This window comes from Trachypithecus francoisi, unplaced genomic scaffold (genome assembly GCF_009764315.1).
Source record: "Trachypithecus francoisi isolate TF-2019V2 unplaced genomic scaffold, Tfra_2.0 Lachesis_group4, whole genome shotgun sequence".
In the NCBI taxonomy this organism is placed as follows: Eukaryota; Metazoa; Chordata; class Mammalia; order Primates; family Cercopithecidae; genus Trachypithecus; species Trachypithecus francoisi.
Window position 1 is genome coordinate 144,246,177 of NW_022681469.1, and position 26,155 is coordinate 144,272,331.

General features: G+C 35.5%; 1 protein-coding gene across 3 annotated transcripts in view; it reads right to left on the minus strand.

Annotated features, from left to right (window-relative positions):
* Window positions 1-26,155, minus strand: part of ZPBP (zona pellucida binding protein) — a 154,312-nt gene that overhangs the window by 32,730 nt on the left and 95,427 nt on the right. For all 3 annotated transcript variants that reach the window (XM_033194264.1, XM_033194263.1, XM_033194262.1), the window contains one exon: window positions 8,754-8,931. In XM_033194264.1, coding sequence (XP_033050155.1) covers window positions 8,754-8,931 — 178 coding nt within the window. The remainder of the gene's footprint in view (window positions 1-8,753; window positions 8,932-26,155) is intronic.

Below are 26,155 nucleotides of genomic sequence, written 5' to 3' on the forward strand. Positions count from 1 at the left end.
AACGGTGCTGTGAAAACCAGACATACACATGCAAATGAATGAAGTTGGACTCTTAACTTACACAGCAAACAAGTAATTTAAAGTAAGTAACATACCTAAGCTAAAACTTTAAAACTGTTAGAAAACCTAATGACACTGGGGGAAAGTCTGATGACACTGAATTTGGCAATTACTCCTTGGATACGGTAACAAAACCATAGACAACAAAAGAAAAAATCTGGACTTAACTCCAGTTGGAAAAATTCAGTGTCATCAGGCTTTTCTGGGGGAAAGTCTGATGACACTGAATTTGGCAATTACTGCTTGGATATGGTGACAAAATCATAGGCAACAAAAGAAAAAAAATGGACTTAACAAAAATTTATAGCTTTGTGCACTTAGGACATTATCAAGCGTGTAAAAATACAACTCACAGAATGGGGAGAAATATTTGAAAAATCACACATTTGATAAGGTATTAATATCTAGAATATATAAAGAACTCCTAAAACTCAGTAACAAAAAGGCAACCTAATTTAAAATTAGACAAAAGACTTGAACAGACATTTCTCCAAAGAAGATATACAAATGGCCAATAAACACATGAAAAGATGCTCAGTATCAATTAGTCATTAGAGAAATGCAAATCAAGCTCACAATGAGGAACACTTCACATTCACTAAGATGGCTAGTGTAGAAAACAAACAAGTAAGTGTTGGTGTGGAAATGGAGAAACTGGAAGGCTTCTATATTGCTGGTGGTAATATAAAATGGTGCAGCTGTTGTGAAAAACAGTTTGACCTCTCACAGAATGACCATATGATTCAGTAATTCCACTCTTAGGTATATATGCAAATATCTGAAAGTTGGGATTCATATAACTGTATACTAACGCTAATAAAAGCATTATTCACTATTGCCAACAGATAGAAACAACCCAAATACCCATTAATAAATGAACAGGTAAATGTAGTAGAATATTATTCTACCGTAAGGAATTTAGTTCTCATACAGGCTAAATGAACCTTAAAAATATTTTAACTAAAATAAGCCAGACACAGAAAGACAGACACTGTATGACTACACTTATATAAGATACCAAAAGTAGACAAATTCATAGAGATCAAAAACAGAACGGAGATTACTGGGAGATGAAGGGAAGGGCTAATGGAGTTATTGTTTAATTAATACAATTTTTGGTAGCCATACAAAAAGATCCTAAATGGATAGTGGTGATGATTGCACAATATGGTGAATGTACTTACCACTACTGAATTTTACACTTAAAAATGGTTAAAATTCTATATTTTATGCCATGTATAATTTACCAATAAAAAAAAAAGCCGAGCTTCTGGGAGACATGGTCAATCAGAAGGTTTGGGCAGGATAATTAGAAGGCAGGCCTGGGACATGTTATGAAGCCATAAAGTGAGAAATTGCTAAAAAAAAAAAAAATGAGGAAGGTATATTGAATGAGTACACATTTTACTTTAGAGAAACTATAATGGTGAAATTTTGGATAATTTGAACAACCTAATAATGATGGCAATGAAAAAATAACTAAAAGAAAACAATATTCATAAATCCATAATGGCAAAAAAATAATAAATTGGGAAAGAATATAACTTTCCCTTAGAGCAGAATTATAATCAATAAATATAGAATAATGAATAAAGAAACTGCCATTAGGCAGACAACACAGAAACAATTGTCACATGCAGGAATTATCACTGGATGCTAAAATTAGTTCATCATTTGATGTTAAACTTTGTCCACACATTTGCCAAATGTATGATGAATATGCATGTTTCTGTAGTCTCAAACTACTTTCTAACAAGACTTTAAGACAAAGGAATAAAATAGCATCAGATCTGGTGCTTCCATCCCCTGCACTGGGGGACTTGAGTGCAGGTTTGCCCAGCCCAGGCGGGAGGCCAAGCTGGGCAGGACTGAGCTGGGCAAACCTGCACTCAAGTTCCCCGGTGCGGGGCATGCAAGCACCAGATCTGATGGGGGTCAGGGAGCAGTTCTCAGGTCCCTAGAGAAATGCCCCAAAGAGGACTGGAAGAACTGCTGCCATGCCAAAGACCCAGCACAGGGAAATGGAGTGACTGGCTCCACAGCCTAGTGAGCAGTTGTGGGACCCACTTTGCTTTTATCCTCTGGACCCAGTGGTGTTCCTTCCCATGCCCTGACCTTGGCAGCAAGTGGGGACAATAAGTCACAAGCAGTATGCTTTCAGTCTGTGAAACTCAGGCAAATAGCTTCCTGCTACAGTTCCATGAAGGTGGCAGGGGTCAGGGGTGTCGCACTCATCTGTCAGTTCTGGCTATGGGGGCTCCTACCCTGCTCAAGACCAGAGTGCCAATCTCCAGTCTGAGATTCTCAAAATCAGTGAGTGTCACTGGTGCTAACTGGCATGTTCCCAAGCAATTCCCTAGAATCTAGGAAAGGAATGGCTTCCTCTTTTGGTGCCCAGGTCCAGGAGCATGTTTGGTATACTTACCGGTGCTGTTCCTTCTCATAGTTTCCTGACTGCTCCCCAAGTCAGATTCAGGGTTTGAGAGGGTCAAGGAGCTCTGCTGTGGCCTGGATTGTCTGGCTACCCAGTGGGAATGTGTATCACAGAGACACTCACTCTCCCTCTCACGTACTGGGCTTTCACACAATTTTCCACTGGATCTCATCATGTGGGCTACTGCCCATCTTCTTTTCCCAGAATACAAAGTTTTCTTCCACTTTTATATTGAACTCCCGTGTTCTTCCTTGTATAAACATTCTCAGTGTGAATTTTCTCTATATACACTATTTTGCTATTTCCAAGTGGGTGAGGTGTGCTGGCAAAGCCTCTATTCTGCTATCATTTTTCAGCTTCCAGGATGTCCTGGTATCCTGCATACCAATCTAATTCCTTCAGGTCACAGGTCACAAATGCTTCATAAGAGTCAACTTGGGTCTCCAGTATCTCAGGAGAAGAGGCAGCAGAGATGGGACTCTGGGCCATACACACTGAATTTAAATTGATCGTTTCAGTGAAATATTTTTGGTTCCAGTTGTACTTTTTTGTCCCCTTTCCAACTTGGCTTCTTTTGGATAAATAAAATGGAGTTTTGGGATAACTTTTTTTTTCTATCTACTAATTGTTATATACATATTATTTTACTGTCTTTTAACGGTTGTCCTAAAGAATACATCACGCATCTTAATCTATTATTACAATCTAATACAAATCATTACTTATACCAGTTCTAGACAATGGTTGAAACTGAAAACATTTTAATTTTATTTACTCCCTCTTGCTTTTGGTGTTACCATGATCATATATTTAGTGCTACATATTTTAAGCACATAAAGCATTATATATTTTTGTGTAGTCAATATTTATTTACATTTATCTCTATGTTTTTCCTTTCCATTGCCCCTTATGCCATCTTGCATGAACATGTTTCTACCTGGGATCATTTTAAACTAACTGAAAAATTCCCTTTAGTCCTTCTTTGAGTGTAGATTTGCCTATAACAATTCTCTCACATATTATGTCTAATGGTGTTTTGATTTTCCATCATGTATGATGATATTTCCATCAGGTATAGCATTATAAGTTGACAACTGTTTGATTTCAGCACATAAACATGTCATCCTATTGCCTTTTGATATCTGTCATGCATTTCCACACACCCCTTCTATCCATGATAGAAAGGAAGGGAGCTATGCTGCCTCTTGAATCCGTATGCCCTGACGTTTTACCAATGTCTTTAATAGAATGAGTAATTTTTAAATTTTATTAGACTTTTCTAGTTTTTCCAGAAACAGCTTTGGTCTGCTACAAGCTACTCCAGCATGGCCAGGAGAAGCACTAATTTTTGCTTTTTAGATTTTGACCCAGTAAGTCTTCATGATATTGTTAATTCTTCAACATATCTAAGACAGTTTCACTCAAATAAGTTTTTCAAATTACACGGACTGCTTTTACTGCAAATAAATGTATCAGCCAGGCGCAGTGGCTCACACCTGTAATTCCAGCACTTTGGGAGGCCGAGGCTAGCAGATCACAAGGTCAGTAGATTGAGACCATACTGGCTAACACGGTGAAACCCCGTCTCTACTAAAAACACAAAAAATTAGCTGGGCATGGTGGTGGACACCTGTAGTCCCAGCTACTCGGGCAGCTGAGGCAGGAGAATGGCGTGAACCAGGGAGGCGGAGCTTGCAGTGAGCCGAGATTGCACCACTGCACTCCAGCCTGGACGACAGAGCAAGACTCCATCTCAAAAAGTAAATAAATAAATGAAAATAAATGTATCTATTTAAGGAAAATCTGGGCATTCCACACTGCTAATCCATAGAATGACCTATCCATTGACCATGATTTTTCAATTATTTAGTTTCTTCAGAAATATAATGATTCAAAATAAGAACAATGTATTTATGGGTCTAAAAGGCAGATGAGTTTTATTTCATACTGATAATAGAAACTATTTATATATATGTAGTGAAAAAGCTGCAAAGGAAACATTTTTTGGTCTCTGATCCTCTGATGTAAAATCAGGGATGCAAGTCTGAGTAGGATAAATTTATTGACTCTGAAATGCTGTATTAAAAAAAATTTCACCTACTAAACAATTTGTTTTTCCTGCATAATTAACTAAAAGTACAAATGTACACTTTATTAATAAAACCATCTCAAGATGATTAAATACGCTAACCTGTAACCTAATCATTTCTGACCACTGACACAGTATCTGTGTCACAATGAAAGAACTCCCTACTGGAATTTCCATGTGATTATTAAAAGTCTTGAATAAGCAATAGCTATTCATTTTTTTAAAAAAGAGAAAGCAATAGGAAAAAAAAAAGCTGTCTAATTTATTATTGAGCTACATATTTAATCCATAATAATCAATGGCAAACAGTCTGCTACCTCAGTAGAAGCGTGGGCATCCTGTCAAGGTATTGCCTTATCAAAACTAATATTCCGACATTCTATCTATGTGTTGCCTTAACAACATTAATACTCAGATATCTCAAACTCAGTGTATATAAGAATCACCTAGGAAGCTTATAAATGTAGATGTCTGACTCATAAACGTTGGATATATTTTGAGAAAATCTTTAGGAAATTCTGATACACACATAAGAGTTTTAAAACCACTGCCATAGTTTAAACAGAAAAAAATAGGAAGGAGAACTGGGGTATTATGTCAAAGAATGTTACTTGACCTACAAATTTATTGGTTTTCTTTTTTTTGAAAAAAATTAGCAGAAATAAAATGGGGGAAAGTTGAATATACAAGCTACACAAAAATAGAAATAATAGAAATTGAAAAGTAAAGCATTTCAGAATCTGTGTTTTAACAAAATTCTTTTAAAAACAATGTAATATTTGGCTGGTCTTTGGTTGTAGTATATTATATAATTTATGAAATTATAAGATACTGATAACTCACAAATTTAATAAATCTCTCCTTAAAGTACCAAAACTGACCAACAAAATGATGTACATAATAAGCAACGCTAAATGTCAAGTCACAGAGAAGCTTTGCAGTACAACTTAATTTAAAATTACTAAATAAGTTAGGAAAAACAAAAATAATGTAGGTAGAAATGTCAAGTCTTCACTAATTTATAAGGAAACAAGCTTTGTCTGCCATCTAGAAAGTAAAACTAAATGAGAAAAGAACGATATCCAAAGGAAAAGAACAAATCTGGTGCTTCTTTCACCTACTATGGAGAAAGTAAACAAACTTCTCTTATGTCATAAACATGCTTTGTCTCAATCTTCTTTGTTGAATATAAACATGGTATATCATTTTATTCTGGACAAAGTTGTTTTATGAAATACCTCATATATTTTATGAGCTCATCATCATTTTATCTAGTAGTCAGTTTCATACTTGAATAGATTTTAAGTTCATTTACTGTGTTAATTTTGTCTTTTAACTAGTGTTATCCTAATTTAAAACACAGGGTAGTTTGTTAAATCATTTTCTATTCAGAGAACGATTTAAGTATCTTTTTGAGTAGTTACATGCTTTTCTAAAATGTTAGAGTGATGACCTTCTGTAAAATCAACAAAAACTATTATTATCCTATGGGGTCCTGAATATTACATTAAGGGAACTGAATCTTGCTTAACAGGAATAACACAAAGACAATTATAAATTAAGACATTTATTAACCATAAGATGGCAGAAAATGAAATTTGGCAACTCACTAATTAATAAGTCTATTGAGCAATGATGATGAGCCCATAAAATCCAAAAAATAAATTTTATTTTATTTGAGCAAAATTTCCCCCCATAAACTTGATGCTCATTCATGCTGTTGCTTGGATGGTACTTGCTATCCTAGTATCCTGCAAAGTAACTTCCTCAAGACTCAAAGACAAGTCTCACCAAGAAAGCCGTATCACAATTACACTGAACCTTTCTGATCTATCCTATTGCTAACTCAGTTTTCTTTATATAATCTTCTTGTATTTTTTCCTTTAACAGCCTTTTGTTCCCTAATTGTTTCATGGATGCATCTCTTAAGTATATAAACTCCGTGGGCAGAGATCAAATATTCAGGAGAACAAAACAGTATTTTAGAGACAGAAAATATTTTTGAGATTCATGTTAAATTTTTTCATATACTTCTTATGACAGGAATAAAAACAATTAATTAACCTGATCAAATAGTGTAGCACATAAGTTGAGTGTAATCATTACATGATGAAATTAGAAAACATTACAATTGTGTTGTTACCCAAAGTTTTTAAATACAAAAAAATTTTAATGATAAAATTATGTATAATTCTGACATTCAAAACTACTACTTCACTTGAAAGAGCTATGTTTGACAATTTCAAAATACTTATAATTAAGGAGATGCAAATATTTTAACAATTTTAGTTTATATTAAGTCTTTTTTGAATAATGATATAAATGCATGTAATAGACAGTCTACTATGTTCCAGTTTTTTTGGGTATTTCTATGTTTTTCTTTATCCTTATCTGTGTTCTGGAGTTTCATATATATATATAATATTAAATATATAAATATATCATATATTATATATTATATGTAATATATTACATTATATTATATTTACATACATAACATAATTTTCAGTCTTAAAAGTTTAAAATTTATACTAATATCACTAAATTTATAGCTGTCATAGTCTGTTTCAGACTATCTATATATATCATCAGTGATTATATATCATATATTATATAATTATATATTTTAGATTTATTTATGATCTATATATAGCATATATAAATATTTATAATTTGTATATATTACTTTATATATAAATATATAATATATATTATATGATATAAATAATCATGATTATATATAAATCATATGATTTTAAAATCAGTGATTTTTATATATATAAAATAATATATATAATCACGATTTTAAAAATAGTTACAAAGTTAACAGTTGGAAGTTATTTGTTTAATTTGTATTATATTTCATAATATATCTTGGTACTGTATTTTTTTGAAAGTTCATATATTTAAACAATAACGAAACACAAAATGTTATAAAGATAACTCTAGCCAAATCAAAGAAAACAAAGTAAAAGGAATATTTAGTGGTCTATTTTATGAAAAGGCTTTTAATCTAACTTAAATTGCAGAAAGAAAGGAGAAAAGAACAATTAGAAGTGACTTAATGAGAATGATATTGCTATGATTTGGATATAGTTTGCTTATTCCCATAAAATCTCATATTTAAATTTAATTCCAAATGTGGCAGTGTTAGGATGTAAGGTGTAGTGGGAGAGTTTTGGGTCATGGGAGCAGATCTCTCATGAATAGATTAATACCCTCCCTCAGGGGTGACCGAGTTCTAATTCTATTAGTTTCTGTGAGAGTTGGCTATACAAAAGAGGCTGGCATCTGCCCCCCTCTCTGGCTTCCTCTCTCACCATGTGATTTCTGCACACTCAGGCTCCCCTTCACATTCATCTTCTGCCACAGGTAGAAGCAGACCAAGGTCCTCACTGAATGCTCAATCTCACAACTTTTCAGCCATCAGAATCATGAGACAAATAAACTTTTTTCCTTTATAAACTATCAAGGCTTAAGTATTCTCTTACGGCAATATGGAACAGACTAAGACAGGTATAAATTTAGTGACATCAGTATAAATTTTTAAAACTCTTTTAAGACTGAAAATTAATTGGCCCATTAATCTCTCAATAACAGAAATGCAAAGACTTTGAATTCATGTGCTCAATCTAAATCAACAGCCTCTACAGAACTCTCTTCTATAGTAAAGATGAAAAAGAAAGAATAAACATCAGAGAGCAGCTCAGATACTGTAGTGCTAGGACCAAAAGTTAGAAAAAACAATTGGTAATAAAACATTTCATTTACTTATTTCAAAAGGAAGGAAAAAGTCACAAAGATGTCTACTGTAGACTATACAAACCTAAATTCATCAATAATAGATTCTAAAAGATATGTTAATTGGCTTTTTTTAAAGTCAGGAACTCTAAGTGACTCATAACTATTATTTGTGTTTCCTCCCAGGTAACTACCTAGTGATCCTAAACTCCCTTGGTGTAATATTAATACCAAGGCCAAAATTAAGCCAGACTGTTTTTTCTTTCACATCTTTAGATTCACATAGTCTTTTCAAATACACTACTTTAAATAAACTATGAAAAAATACCTAAATGATGGTAAAAATAAGTGATAGGCATTCACTTAGGCTTAATGAAAATAAGTACATTTTCAACAATATAAAACATGAAATCGTAATTCATTACATACCACAGCACTCAGGACATTTTGGATGTTTCTGGACATTCATTCCATATCCTGGAAAGCAGCGATTAATCCAAACCATCTGGAGAGTACCTTCAATATAGTATATTACAGGTAATTGTTCTGCACGTCTGCCAAGAATTTCTACTTGTTGATTAAAGAATCTCTCTATGAGATTTTTAGCCTAAAATATAAATACAATTTGATAAATTGTTAGCCATAAAAAATATAATTTCAGAACAAATAAGGATGCATGTGGATTTAGAATTTGAAGAAAACAAAGTCTCAAGGTCATTATTTTTTCTAGCACTCATAGAATATAAATAAAACACACAAAACTGAAAAGATGTCATCTATATACATCAAATATTTCTAAATGTACTTCCAATTACAATGCAAAGAAATCATTTGAAGATATAACCAAACATTTTGGTCCCTTTGTATTTTGAATAATATATGGATAAGTATATGAGCAAAATCAAGAAAGCTCTTTGAAACTGATTGAATGATAAGAAATGTAATGTACTTTAAAATAATATATTATAAGCATCCATAAGAAGCTTATCCTGAGGCACAACATCAACTCTTTTCACAAAGAAAAATTTAATTTAAAAACAAGAAAAAATATAACACATTACAACTTCTAGCTCTGTTTCAAAAATTAAGTCAAAAAAAAGCACCATTCTGATCTGTAATTATCTTTATGTTTGTAATAATTATACTGGCTTGCCTCCTAAAATTAACAAGAGCCTTAGACTTCTCTGACTGCTAAAATCTATGCATTCATGTATGAGGTACGCATAAATTCAAACTGCTACAAGCTAGTTAGTTCCACTCCATTCTGCCACACTAATTTGCACCTCCAATCTAGTCAGGAGCAGGGATAAATGGACCACACAGGCTGATCTACAACCACTAATGGTGCACCTCATGTCTACTCAGTTCTTCCAATATCTTGTAAGTTACACTCCTTCCATTACAATTTCTATAATGCCCAGATTCTTCCATGCAAAAACACCCACAGAGGGTGATAAAATAACTCTGTTTAATACATAAAGTAACTTAAAATATTGCATAAAATTATTTTCAGGTTATCTGTATAAGGCAGTGGTTCATAACCTTTTTGGTACTAGGGAATGGTTTTATGGAAGACAGTTTTTTCACAGACGAAGGTGGCAGGATGTTTTTGGGATGAAACTGTTCCACTTTAGATCATCAGGCATTAAGATTCTCATAAGGAGCGCGCAACCTAGATCTCTTGCATGTGGAGTTCACAATAGGGTTCGTGATCCAATGAGAATCTAATGCTGTCACTGATCTGACAGGAAGTGGAGCTCCGGCAGTAATGTTCGCTTTCTGCCACTCTCCTTCAGCTGTGTGGCCTGTTTCCTATCAGGCCATGGACTGGTACTAGTCCAAGGCCTGGGGATTGGGGACCACTAGTATAAGGTATATATGAAACATAAATAAATTTTCTATTTAGATTTGGGTTCCATCTCCATGATATCTCATTATATATATGCAAATACAGCAGGTCCTCAAATAATATCCTTTCCTTCAATGTCATTTTGTTATAATGTTGAAGAGAAAAAAAAATGCTTCCTAGCTAGGCCACTGTGCACATGGAGTCTGCATGTTCTCCCCATGTCTGCATGAGTTTTCTCCAGGTACTTTGGTTTCCTCCCACATCTCAAAGACGCATGTTACATTAATTGGCATGGCTAAATTGTCCCCCTAGGAGTAAGTGTGGATGTGTGTGAGTGCACCCTGTGATGGAATGGTATCCTGCCTAGCGTTGGTTCCCACCTTGAGTCCTGAGCTACCTGAATAGGCTAAAGCCACCAGTGACACTGAACTGGAACAAGTAAATAATTATCATACTTTGTTTTCATTACTCTTTCTTAAATATATGTATTTCTCACATTTATTTCAATGTTAGGATTAGAAGTGTTTTGGGTCTTTATTTTGAAATGTGGTTATATTTTTGCAACCAGAAATATGCCAGAGGAACTTAACTCTCATTTATATCATTTAGCCTGTAGTAAAAGTTGTTTTGTTATATGTCATTTTGCTTAAAGTTGCAGTTTCCAGAAGTCTATTGATGAAATTGAGTGAAGACTTACTGTATTTCAAAATCTGAAAATATCTGAAATCTAAAATACTTCTGGTTCCAACCATTTCAGATAAAAGATATTCAAAATATGTATAAATGTGTTATGAAAGTAATTGCATTTAAATTTGAGACTATAATTAAAACTGTCAGGAGACACTCCTAATCACTCAGATTAGGTCATACAGAGCCTAATTAGGCTTCTAATACCCCATGGGAAAAAAAAAAACCTAAATGAAGTTAGACCTGAGAAAACCTAGTGATAGATGCAGGGGCCAGATAAGGGAGGATCCCTGGAGAACCTCCGACCTGCCCCACAAGTGTTTACATCAGATGCTTTTGTGCAGATGTGGGAACCTGCCCAGGGTCTTGTCTGTGCATGCTGGCAACAGACTGGGGGCCTGCCTGCACACTGGGAAAATGGGGTGCAGCCAGTGGGGATTCATACCTTAGGCAGTGAGAAGGGTCCTGGCCTCTTCAGCTCATATGTGTGGTGACCTGGTATTCAATCTGTGAGTTGGAAGCCTGCTGGCAGAACCCCTTTTTTTCTCACTGAGAACTTTCTTTAATAAATTCCGTTCTCCTCAAACTTTCAATGAGTCCATATGCCTAATTTTTCCTGGTTGTGTGATAAGGACCTGGATTTTAGCTGAACTAAGGAGCAAAATATCTTGCATCATTTTGGTGGCCCATGTGGGGACATGAGGAAAGGTGAGTAAAATGTAGACCAAAGCATCTTTTCTCCTCTTGTATCTGAGCCTTTTGGTCCTTGGACTTCTGAGAGTAGAAGAAACTGCATCCCCTACCCACTGTTGCTCTTGGGGGTCAGGAATGTCAACCTTGTCTAACCTAGCCTTTTCTATGGCATTTTCCTTCTTTTCTTCAGGACTGTAATGGCACCACCCCACCCCAATGGCTGCAGGCACCCATGGGACTAAAAGGCAAGCAGCAGCACCCGTTCCCCCTTCCCTCCCAGCTGGGGCTGGGGCCCATTCCCAAAGGGTCCTGCGTGGCAGGCTGGCCAGCATTCCCTGCCACATGTGTGTCCACAGTGGCTTCCCCTCCCCTGGCCAAGAAGTCTAACTCTGTTCCAGCCCCAGGGAAGAAACAGCAATTAAGTTCCCGTCCTTGTTGGAGGAAACCATTTGCATAAGAGGTTCTTCCCCCAGTTAACACAGTCCTGAACTTGAAGCTGTTTTTATTTTCTTTTTTTTTTTTTTGTCTCCACCAAGTCAAGAGTTAACTTTTACACAAAAGGCTTTTTTCCTTTCAGAAGACATTTTACTAGGCCAGGACCCCAACTATCACCGTTTATATTCTCCATAAAGTTTTATTTATGAAAAAGGATCTGTGAGGCTGGTCTTAAGTTACAGCCAATCTAGAGTGCTTTACATGTCTTTACGGTTCTGTGAAAAAGAGGGGTACCTAAGGATGGGATATGGGCCCAGGACTCCACAGGCCCTATATTAAGCCATCTGGTAAACTGGTCAGTGGCAAACTTCGCTACAGACCTTCATCTTGTTTTATGTTCTTGGAAACATGACCTTACTGTAAGCAGGTGGCAGTGCTTTGTTTTAGCCTCTAACATTTTACAATGGCAGCCTGGGTTCAAATCTTAGCTTAGGGGAGTGAGTCCTTTCTGGTTTGCTATCTGTGTGACCTTTGACATTTGTTGATTCTCTTACCCTCCACCAACCGCCTTGAATTTTCTTCTCTGAGCACCTGGGAGATTATCTTTGATAAAGTCTCAAAGCTACAAATATTGGCTGTTTGGCATGGATAAAGTCAAGAAATAAGGGATTTAAAAGCATTTTTTTTTAAACAGCACTCAGCTTAATTCAAAATGGATATCCAAGTCATAAGTATATTTAAAAGGCCTTTATGTTTTTCTCTTATTGAACTTGATTTTCCCGGAAAAAGATTTTTTTCTCAGCTGACTAAACTATTTTTCTCCAAATTTTGCCTTCCCTGTCTTAATGCATACATAAGAGGCCCTAAGATAATTTCTCATGGCCTGGGACTCCTTGGGAAAAACAGAAAAGGTGCCACAAATTCCATTTTGGGAGAGACCTCTGTTTTCTTAAAGAAGCCCCAGGAATTAGAGGTGTATAGATACCTCTCAAAATCTGTTTTTATCTTCCAGCTATACCTGTTTATTAGGCCCTGGAAACTGCATGCTTTCCTAGCCTTGCTTTAAGTCTTTCCTAGCCTTAGAGAGTTCCATCCAGAGGCCAATAATCCAATGAGGAGATTGGCAAACAAAAAGTCTTATAGTTACTGAATCTTCTTCTGCCTTTCTGTGTAGTTATATATGTGTTTCGTGTGTGAGTGTGCATGTGTGTATGTGTGTGTGTGATGTCTATAAAAAAGAGCTCTAATTAACTGACTTAAAGAATGATAAATGCTTGGATCAAATATTTTTTAAAAGGAAAATAAAAGCGTGGTACCTTTGAGTTCACATGACATTAATTTTTGAAAAATAAAAACAGTCTTAAAGATTACTGGTAAAATGCAGATGTTGTCAAAATGTAAATTTTTGACTAGGGTTAATTTAGGATTGCTTTGAATTCGATAAGATAAAGCTAAAAGTTCAAACAAGTTGTGGAAAAACTGTAAAAATTAATCTTACAAAAGAAATTTCATGTGTGAATACATTAACTAAACTCAACAGGGTATTATATGGTTTGTCTGTAAATTAAGCATTAAAATAAAAGCACAATAAAATACTCTTGATGCACTAATCTGCTCTTTAGCTAAATCTGTAAAGGGTTATAAGAGATTTTTGCTTTTAAAAAAAATCCTAAGTCATCGCTTTAGAAAAATAAATAATATGGCAATTTGGAATTCTTTCATATCTTCAAGTGTTTTAAACCTCTAAAATACTTAACAGGCCTCCCCAGATCAAACTTCAGTTTCAAAAATTGTATTTCCTGACACCTAGCTTTCAGATGCTACAGAGGGCCCCTGAAGCATCTAGAAGAGTGGTAAACAGGATTATCTGACATGCTTAGGTACATGAGATTGCCAAAATGATGCTTAATCTCTAATTTAGGTTATATTTTATGTAATAGTGTTAATATATGTTCCAAAATTGTATGGGATTTCTAAAATTCTGAGTATACGCTATCAATCACAATTAAGGTCATTACGCTAAGTTATTATGAACCACAGAGATAACCAAATTTCTTTGTTAATCATGTTTCTAACTGTAACTACCATGGATATTTTGTTATTCACAGAAAATTGTTGTCTTATTTTAATCCTCTTCAAAGGATGGTTTATAATCAGTCACAAAACTCTGACAGGTGGTCTCAAATGCAGGATTCTGAAAACTTTGGAGATTGTGACGTTGGAATAAAGGAAAAACATACAGGACTCATGAAGAGCTGAAATGTTCACAAATATCAAGCAAAACAAGAGTTAACTGAATGGACTGAACTAATAGAAAACTGAAGTAAGGTTTTCAGTAATGACTTTTGATTGGAACATTGCTGATCTTTGTTTTGTTTTTCAGAGTCCAGGAAGCTTATTTTGAGCTATTTACGACCTTTAATAACTGAGTAAGTTATACTCCTATGAACAAAATTTGGAGCATATTTGTCTCTCTGTCTCTGCATGGCTTCTTCAGAATTGGGAAACTAGTTCTGAGTATTCTTAACTTATGCCAATATAGTTGTTTGCATCAGTGCAATAAGCATCCATTTTCTTTTGCAACAGGAACACAATTGGAGAAACTGGTTGTTTTACCAAAGCTTTGACTGGAAGGGTATGCTTCCATTTAAGGAATCAAACTCAACTTGCAGAGCTGATAAAAGTCCCATGGGAGGAAATGGCCTCATCCCTTGTGTACACAGTCCCTGTATGGGGTTCCTAATCTGCAGTGAGTAAAGAATGTCAGTTTCTAACAAGCCCAAGAACCCCATGCTCTAGGAACCTCAAAAAGAGAGGAGTTTGCCCAACTCACAGGTTTGAGGGTACAAACCCATGGCTGGGCTTGGCTTTACAAAGTCCTATCTGAGATTCCTTGTGGAACAGAGTTCCATCAAAGCAGATCTAAAAGGTCTAAGTAAAAATAATTATTCTTGCTGCACTTTATGCAAATAATCAGGCCAAGTATAAGACTGAAGTCTTTTTTGCAAACAAGTTAGTCCTATTATGATTTATTTTTAACAAAAATGAGGACTAGAGAGAGAGAAATTTTGTTTCAAAACATATCATACATTTGTCATGAAAATCTATACTCATTAGTTGCTTTTAAGTTTTTGCCTACTTTTTAGAGTAACCCTGCTTATTCCTGTGAAACAACCAGCAATCTCTGACTGCAGACCAGAAGGGAAAAAAGGGTATGGGCAATGTAAAAATCTGGATCAATATTCTAGTTCTGAGCAATTATCCTGAAAATTCTCCCATGTGAAAGGAATAAATAGGGTGCTCATCACCTGGAGTTTTCCTTAATGGAGCCAAAGTCAAGACCCATCACCCAAATCTTAGCAGGCGTAACTATAGCCACCAGTTTTCTTGGCATATCACAGGATATCCTTTTGTCTCCTTTGTTGGAAGAGGACTCAATTTTACAGCTTCACCTTAGCATTCAGCTTATGATAAAGAGTCCATGCCATCTCCCCCAAAACACATTTTTGTCCCAAATTCAATTCCAAGCTTCAGGTCAAAGCCCTAGGAAGAGAACTGGATCTAAGGGATCCAGAGGCAGGCAATAATGGAAGTTAAAAGGCACAGAGCAGGTAAGCATGACTAATTCCTGTTGATTAAGCCAAGTCTCCCATTTAATGGATAAATGCCATGCTAGTATCCATGGCATAAATGAGGTCTAGAAAACTCAAAGGCTACTGACAGCAAAGGGGACAGGGCATATGTGGGTAAGAGCAGATATTCCCACCCCCTTGGGCACCCTCTGTTAACATGGGTGAAAGCCCCTTTAACACCCATGGACAGCACCCTGTCACAGTCACCAGACTCAGGGATACAAGGACAGATGAAAGAAATAGGGATGCCTCACTTTCTCTCCCTCACATACTCTGGGTATTCACTAGGAAGAGAAGGGAAACTGGGATGAGTCTCTCTCCTCTTTCGAGATGAGTAGTCATTCATCTTCAGTCTGTACCCCTTTGGAATACACGCTGAAACCCTAGGACTCCTTTGAAAAAAAGCCCCCTGAAAAGAAAAGCTTTATAGAGGGATTAAATATATATGAGGGGAATTATGTTTTACAACAATTGGTCAATGGTTCAGGAAACAAAAAAAACTTACTGTTTCAACAATGAGCAATCTGTAAAATGTATACATTCTTGCATGAAAATGAACAGCTTATTTTTATTACTACAATCTGTCCTACTGACCATGCCAAGCTCATTGTGAATAAACATGACTGGAACAGCTTTAATATATGTTCTAGATTGGTCTAACAAACCTAACAAGAAGTCTAACAAGATTAGCTAACAAGATTAGTTAATTAATTAGTCTAACAAGAAGGTAGCAAGTAGCATTATGGGTGTTTTAGGATAGGCAACAGATATCATACAAGATTATAGTCCAACTAAGGTTCAAATATCCACTAGGAGAGAACTAGTATTTACAAGGTGTTACAGATATTATACCTAAAAAATAGAGTTCTTTGAATATCTCTGATTAACACCTATATTTGGGAATCTCTGGGACAAATGACGATAATAATCAAAAGGGGTTGGAAAAATAATTTTTAAAAGGAGATGGAAACACAAAGTGTCTTGAATGAACTGGAAAGAAATGTGAATTTTTATAGAAAAGGGATTATTTTGATGCTCAGAATGCAAATAAGAGGTTGGGTGTACAGACTTTATAACATAAAGTCTCTACAGATAACTATAAAAATGATTAATCAGAAACTCAAAATTGTCCCTCTCTCATTAGGAACATCAGAACAGGAATAATGTGATCTCATACTACTGATATGAGATCTCATATTAGAGATATATGAGATAGAGCTAAATTTGAGAGCAAAAGCAAAGGAATGAGGAAGAAAGTAAGGGTTATATAACAATTTGAATTTTATGAAAGTTGGAATTCACTCCTAAGAAACAATTAATCCTAAAACTTCAGATCAGAAAATTTTCACTTTGCAATGTGGGGACAACTTCAATCCTGAAGCAAAAAGCGAAACAATCCATTCTTCACTATGCTTTTTTCTCCAGAAACTGAAACTTGCACTAGAAAATTAGGCTCTTCAAAAGAAAGATTAAAGACAAATTGTAATTTATATCCTGAAATTATTAGAGATGTAAACTGGTATATTAAGTTCTTTTAAGTAGTATATTTCTCATTGAAAAAAGCAGATGAGACAGAGAGTGGGCAGGTAGAAATGAAATTTAAAAACAGGAAAAATATGTCCATTTTTAACCTTGTGGTGTACTAGATACCTTGAAAAAACCTTCTGTCAACAATCACCTAATTGAAACAAAGATTTTGTATAGTCACATTTCTACAATAAGAGAGGGTGGGAGAAAGAAAGGGAAGAAAGAGAGGGAAAGGGAAAAAGAAAAGCAAAAATGTAGGAAGGAAGGGAGAGAAAAAGGAAAAAGAGATGAGAGCTAAAACTGAGGGGAAAACTACAAACCTAATGATGGCTATGTCCCTGATTCACAGTGGACAAAGAAAATAAAACTGATTAGAAACGGGAGAAAACAAGGATTCTTAGAGGGTGGTAGAGGCAGGGAGGGTAGAGAGGTTGGAGGAGAAAAACTCCAGTGTGAATTCTTAGACCAAAGTCGCTATCTACTTACTGATAAAGGTCTAAAAAGCATGACTTTATCAACTGGAATTATGAAGTAAATAGTGAAATGAAGAAACAGTTGAAGCCACAACAGTCAAATTAGATCGTCAAGCAATTCATATAATTGAATATCAGTTATGTAAAATACAGAATGACTTTAAAAGTATATTTTAAAATATATAACCTTAAAATGGAACGAAAACATAAGGTAATTTATATCATGAAAAGAGAGAAAACACATTTGAAAAATAAATTATTTGAATACACATAATGAATGGAGTGAAATTAAAAATTAAATGGACAGCTTTAGCAGCAGATTAGACCTAAATGTAGCCACAACAATGAAACACAATGAATATCTAAAGATAATATTCAACATGAAAAACATAAACAGCTAGAAAAGAATATTACAAAAGAGAGATGGAGAAATCAATGAGAAAATCCAAATTATAGTGAACAGAAATTTCATTATTTTAGATAACTTCATTGAGATATAATTTACATAAAATGTATTTATTGCAAGTGTACTGCTGAACACAAAAGCAAATGCAGAAAAGGGAATTTTCAAAACAATCCTGGCTGAAAATTTTTCTTAACTGCTGACAGCCAATGAATACTCAGATCTGGGAGGCACAATAAATTCTGAAAGAAAAATGACAAGAGAAGGAAGGACTAAAATATAAGAAGAAAAGCAAATAAATAAATAAAATTGTGGGTAAATCTAAACAGACACTGATATTCTGAAACAATCTCAATAATAAGTAGAAAAATAAAAAGAATAGAACTCAAATACTAGAAACTAAAGCAATGAAAGATAAAAGCAAGTCAGGAAAGTTAAAGGTTCTTAAGGCCTTGTAGTTTTCAGGAGTGTAAAATAAACTAACTTTCAATACTGCTGCCTAGTATATATGTTAAAACTTGAAGCAAAACCACTAAAATAAATATTTAAAGTATACAACATTAAACAACAGAAAAAATAAGGTAAAAAAATTTTAATCAATTAAAAGAGGAAAATCTGAAGAACAGAAAACCAGGATAAATTATACAGAAGAGAATGCTGACATTCAATCCACATAGAGTAATCATTGTGATATGTAAATAATAAACTATCAAGGTAGAGCTATGAAAAGGAATCATTTTTAAAAGACACAATCTAAAGAAGGCAAAATAAAGGGAAAAGGGCTACAAAGAACAGATAGAAAAAATAGAAAGAAATGGAAAGGTGGTGGATTTAAATCCAAATATATGGATAATGAAATTAAATGCAATTGATTTAAACATTCCAATTAAAATGAAACGATTGTTAACTGGATTGAAAAGCAGTCACCAACTATAGTCTATGAACAATAAATGTTTTTCTCTATAGTAAAAGCAATTATACAATAAAATTTAAAAATATCTGTAATAACATTAAGTAAGAAATACTTAGAACAAAAATCTTCCCATTCACTGATGAATGGGGCCTAATGTAATCAACCTGTCACCAGGTAGCTGGTTGATCACCATGAAGAATGGTGTCACGTAACAGGGTTCAGTGTGGGTTTCTGTTGTTGGCAGACTGGGCACTTAATGGTGGCCACAGTCATACTAGCCTTAGTGAATAGGAATCCATATTGCTGAACCCATGCATAATCTCATGCCCACCACCATGGCCATGTAGTTCATGAGCACATTGGGACATGACTGTGGTGGCTGAGGAGAGTGGCTGATTAGTATCCACAGAAGGGGTTATCCCATCCCTTGCCTTATTAAAATTCTCCTTTGCTGTGGTCACCCATGAACATTCACACGGGACACACATATCTTCACTTTCTGCCCATTCAAAGAGGTCTTTCCACATTCCTCTTCTCCAAGTATCTTTGTCACCCAATTTCCAATCATTATCTTACCAAGTCTCTGAATATCCAGCCAAACCACTGGCACAGCCCAAGAATGAATATATAATACCACATCTGGCCGTTACTCCTTCCAATTGCACAATTTTGATGCATTGCCCAAAGTTTTCCCCACTGAGATTTTCCTTCACAACTGTCCTTCAGGGTTGTCTCAGGCAGGAGGCTGTAGTCCAACAGCTGTCCACCTTTCAGTGGTCCTGCATATTGTTGAGAATCATCTGTAAACCAGGCCTGAGCTCTTCCTCTGTCAATTGATCATAGAGAACTCACCATGAAGCCATAGGTACAGACTGGGAGAGAGAAGCAGTGTAGCAGGAATGGGGATCATGGGCATTTGAGCCACTTCTTCATCAATTTACTTGTGCTTCAAGGTCTGCTCAGGCCCAATCAAGTGAACACCATCTCCATCTGATAACAGTGGTGTTGTGCATGATCAACTTTATGGCTTAGTGGGTTAGCTAACACCCAGTTCATGATGGGTAGCTCAGGTCACATAGTAACCTGGTAGACCATGGTCAAGCATTCAATATTTCCTAAGACCCTGTAGAAGAAGCTGTCTCTCTGAAGAAGAGTTATTATCAGCAGATGTCAGGGCCTTGCTCCAAAATCCTAAAGGTCTGTGACATGATTCACATATTCAGGCCTGTCAAGGGCTCCAAGCAGCATCCTTATCAGCCACTGATACTTCAACCACCATCGGATTTGCTGGATCATATAGACTACATGGCACAGCAGCTTGTACAACAGCCTAGAACTATTGTAGATCCGTTTCTCTTGTTCTGGGCCCATCAGACCTAGCAGCTATCAGGTGACTATGTAAATGTACCAGAGTAACACATCCAAATGAGGAATATGTTGCCTCTAAAATATAAATAAGACTACTAGGCATTGTACCCCTTTTTTGATTGAAGGAGGACCCAGATGCAACAACATACCCTTCGCCCTGTGTTATCTCAAAAGGCCTCATACCATTGAACCCCTAGAAATTTTACTGAGGTAGAAGGTCCCCAAATTGTAATCAGATTTATTTCTCAGTCTCTGACACATAAAATGTCTTATCAATAAATCTAATAAAAACTAATAAACTAATCTTTCACCTTACTGTGCAAAAGTGAAGAACATGAAACTTCTGGGGAAGTTCTACAAAATTATACCATGATAAAATCAGAGACTTCAAAGAACCTCGCCTTATGAGTTGTACAGTATTTGCTATGACAGAAACCTAAAATTTTCTCCTGGAGGCTTTTTGATGCTTAGAGACAAAAACTTTAAACAATATAAGGCAGAAATAATTGAACACCTTTTCCTTATTCTTTCCACTTCCATCAGTTTTTCATTTGTTATACATATAGGTGGGGGAAAAAACTTAAGAAAACCTGTTCCTCTTTCTCGTATCTGGTAATGCAAGGAACATAAAATTACTGAGAACTTCTGCCTCTGGCCAATAATGAGTAACAGGGACTGCCGCTTGATATAAACAAAAAACAGACAAAATATATGAAACAATAGTTTACAAGACAGACACTGGGCATCTTGCAATGAAGGAGAATAATCCATTCCTTAAGAGCAAAAACAAATAAGTTGAGGTGTTTGAATACTTTACCTTGCTACCTTGAACAAGTTTTAGCTGTGGTAATGATGGGAAACCCAGAAGGACCCCTGACTTGAAAAGATGGAAATTAGAATCTGGGAATATGCTAACATGACTATTGTTAGTAGTAAAATGTAAAAAAGAAGAGACAGCTGCATAGAGTGAGTCCTCAGAACTATGAGGGTTATCCTCAAGTATTAATATTTATTTTGTATGAATGTATGCATGTACTTTTTTAGATAGGTCTTGCTCTGTCACCCAGGCTGCAATGCAGTGGCACAACCAAGGCAGCCTCCTAAATAGCTGGGACTACAGGCACACACACTACCATACGTGGCTAATTTTTAATTTTTTGTAGAGACAGTGTATTAGTCTGTTCTCACACTGCTAATAATGACATGCCTGAGACTGGGTAATTTATAAAGAGGTTTAATTGACTCACAGTTCCATATGGGTGGGGGTCCTCACAATCATGATGGAAGGCAAAGGAGTAGCAAAGTTACATCTTACATGGCAGCAGGCAAGAGAGCTTGTGCAGGAGAACTCTCACTTATAAAACCATCAAATCTCATGAGACTTATTCACTACCATGAGAACAGTATGGGAAATACTGCCCCCATGATCCAATTATCCCCACCTGGCCCTGCCCTTGACATGTGGAGATTATTACAATTCAAGGTGAGATGTGGGTGGGAACACAGCCAAATCATATCAGACACGGTCTCATTACATTTCCTAGGCTAGTCGTGAACTCCTGGGCTCAAGCGACTCCCCTGCCTCAATCTCCCCAAGGTGCTAAGATTACAGTTATGAGCCACTACACCCAGCTCATCCTCATGTATTTAGCTGAGTATTCCTCAGCATATGTACAGAATCTTCCCAAGACCTAAAAAGAACTACCCAGAAGGATAAAGTATCTGAAGATCATACCAGGTCAGAAATGCTACTTCTTAATAGTGCCCATAATAGAAAAGCTAAAAATTCACAGGACTTCTAAAGCATAAAGATCTTGTCTTAGAAGTAAGGAATAATTAGATCTAGCCTAAACACACTGCTCAGATCCTACTTTAGAAGTCAAAAAAGCAATACTTGAATGAATAAAGCTGTTTTCCAAATAACTTGTATTCCAGAACAAAGCTCAGGAACATTTATAAGAATATCAAAATTCCCAGCATGCAGCAAGGTAAAAATCATAGTATTTGGCATAAAACATTTATTGATAAAATAATTGATATGTTACCAAAAAATCTGAAACTAAGGTTAAAAGTTACTGTATGTTCTCATCCATGCAAAAATGCAATGTGTTATTCCCAAGCTAAAACAGAAATTATTTTACAGACACAATTTGCTAATAATTCCCTACTTGTTTTGGAGGAAAAACCCTAAAAGACATACCAGCACTGAGAATGGTATGGGAAATACACAAATATACTGTTAATATAGAATTATTATGAGTTGATTCTTCTGCATTCTAAAATGAAATAAAAATTCCACATGAAGTAACATCAATAAGACAGCAGACTAGGAAGTTTCATGTCCTTTTCCCCCCGTGGAAACTCTGAATAAACAATAATACATGGATTAAAGTGGCTTTGTAAGAACTCTAGAAACCAGCTAAGAAGCTGCAGAACCTAACTTTAATGCTTGACCAAGAAAGAGCTGCAATTAGAAGAGTAGAAAATGTCATCACATTTTGCTCACTCTAGCTCGGACTATCCCACCTCACCTCCAGGAAAACAGAACAGTGCAGTTGACGTGAGGATGCCCAATTCTTCATTCCCACCTAGGGAGAGAAGAAAAGGTGTGGAATGTGCTTACAGCATTCTAGCTGGTCTGGGGAACTACTTGAGAGACTAATTTCTGTCTCACCTGACCTGGAGAGCTGATAGAAACAGTGGCATAGTTTGGAGAGCAGATTGGAGGCCACTGACAGCAAAGGCAGGTGATGTGGTGTGCTAGAACTGCAGAAAAAGTTTGAAGGGACCCAGAAGTCATATAATGGAGTGACTGGGGAAGTACTTCTCCTGCACTAAGCCAGTCCACAGAGACAAGGAAAAGTGGCTATTTGTTGAACACTCAAATTTCAACAAATGTTTACAAAGTATATAAAGAAACAGGAAAAAAATGGCACATTCCAAAGATAAAAATAAATCTTCAGAAACCAACCCTAAAAAACACACATCTCTTACTGAACTGATAAATAATTTTTACAAATTTCCCTAAATATGCTTAATTACATAAAAGAGAACATGGATAGATGAACAAAATCAGGAAAGCAGTTTATGAACAAAATTAGAATAATAATAACAACATGAGCATGTCTGCATTGAGGGATGCCTAGATGGCTGGTGAAGCATTTTTCTGGGTATATCTGTGAGGGTGTTGCCAGCAGAGACTGACATATGAGTCAGGCGACCTGGAGAGGAAGACCTATCCTCAAAGTGAGTGGGCACTTTGTTCAGCTGCCGCCACAGCTAGAACAAAGAAGGTGGAAGAAAGTGGGATAAGTTTGCTTGCTGAGTCCTCTAGCTCTCTCTTTTTTTTAAATTCCCATGCCAGATGGTTGCCTTCTTTCCTCCTGCCCTGGGATGTCAAACTCCAGGTTTTTCAGCCTTCGGACTCAGGGACTGGGACCTGCAACAGCAGTCTTCCAGGAACTCTCAGGCCTTTGGCCTCGGACTGAGGGCTACATTGTTGGCCTCCCTGGTTTTGAGTCTTTCGTACTAGGACTGAGCCACTACTGGCTTCTGTCTTTCTCCAGCTTGCAGAGAGCCTTCCATTGGATTTTGCCTTATAATTCTGTAAGCCAATCTTCCCTAATAAACTCCCTATTATATACCCATACATCCTGTTGGCTCTGTCCCTCCGGAAAACCCTAACACAATCTACAAATAGACAGAAATAATAAAACCAAACAGAAATTCTGGAGGTTAGAAGTACAATAACTGAAGTGAAAAATTAATTGCTACAGAGATTCAACAGCAGAACCAATGAGGCAGAAGAAACAATCAGTCAAATTGAAAACAGGTCATTTGAAATTAGCATCTGTGGAGGAAAAAGAAGAAAAAATGAAGAAATACGAATAGAACCTAAGTGATATGTGAGATACCATATCAAGTTGATCAACATAAGCATTATGGGAATCCAAGGTGAAGAGAGAGAGAATAGGGCAGAGAGTTTATTTAAATAAATAATGGCTCACAATTTTCCAAATTTATACAGACAGAAATGGCCACACAAATACATACAGCTCAGTGAATGCTAAGTAGGAATAATTTTAAAATATGATATAAACAGAAGTTATCATTAAACTGTCAAAGAAAACAACTGAATCATTGAAAAAAAAAAAAAAAGGGCAAGAGAAACCTGACTTGTCATATACAAGAGAAACTCTGTAAGATCACTGACTTATTTCTTAGTGAAACCATGGAGGCCAGAAGATAGTAGGATGATATATTTCAAGTGCTAAAAAAAAATTTAAATGCTGTCAACTGTAAATTATACATATATAACAAAACTGTCCTTCAAAGAATGAAGGAGAAATCAGACTATTCTCAGATAAACAACTGAGGAAGTTCATTACCACCAGCAGAGTGTGTCTACTTGGAATGAAAGGCCTCTAGAGAATAAATGAAAATCTTACAAAAATATAAAGTAATTCTGTAAACAAAAATATGTAGAAATATATAAAACCCTGCATTGTTGAAATTTTGGTTTGTAAGTCAATTTTTAACTCTTAAAAGATTTAAAAACCAAAAGCATAAATTTATATTAATTGGCACACAGAATACGAAATTGTAATTTGTGACATCAAAATATAATGGGAGGGTGCAGAGCTGTAAAGAAGCATAGATTTTGCACGTGACTGACAATAAGTTGTTATCAGTTTAAAATGGATAGTTATAACTTTAAGATGTTCTATCTAATGCCCCAGGCAATCACAAACACAATATCTATACAATATACACAAAAGGAAATGAGAAGGGAAACAAAGCATGGCACTGTGGGAGATCAACTACACAAAAAGGAAGACAGTAAGGGAGGAAAAGAGGGGTAAAAAAGCTCTAAGACATACAAAATAAACCCCAAAATGTCAATAGTAAGTTCTTCCCTAATAGTAATTACATTAAATATAAATCAGTTAAACTTCATAACAATGTGTGTGTGTGTGTGTGTGTGTGTGTGTGTGTGTGTATGTTTTGCCTACATTAATATCAGGTTCTAGCTATATGCTTTCTATAAGAAATTCACTTTAGATTTAAAAATACATATAGGTTGAAGTGAGAGGATGGAAAAAGATATTCCTTGGAAAATAGTATCCAAAAAAGAGCATACTAATATCAGAAAAAAACAGACAAGTCAAAAAATGGTTACAGGAGACATAGCATTATAGCATTATATAATGATGAAAGGGCCAATTCAACAACAAGCTATAATAATCATAAATATATATACACCAAACATGAGAACACCTAAAGATATGGAACAAACACGGACAGAATTGAAGAGAGAAATACACAACAAAAATACCCAACTTTTAACAATGAACAGAATAATCAAAAAGAAGATCAGTACATACAGAGAATCTGAACAACACCATAGACCAACTGGTCCTAAAAGATGCACAGAACACTCCACCCAGTATGACAAAATACTGTTTTTTTCCTAAAGTGCTCATGGAACATTCTCCAGGGCAGACCATATGTAAAACCACAAAACAAATATTTATAATATAAAAGGTTGAAATAATACAAAGTATCTTTTCCAATCAATTTTCCATTTCTAATTTAATATGATTAGATACTGGAAAATCCACACATATTGATTAAACAAGATATCCCTAAACATGAAAGGCTCAGAGAAGAAAGCACAAGGGAAATTTATGGGATTCAGTTAAAGCAATGTTTAGAATGAAACTTATAACTATAAATGCTTACACAAGGAATAAACATTTCAAATCAATAACCTACCTTTACAACCTAAATACTTAGAAAAAGAACAATTTACACCTATATATAGCAAAAGGAAAATAATTTAAAAGATTAG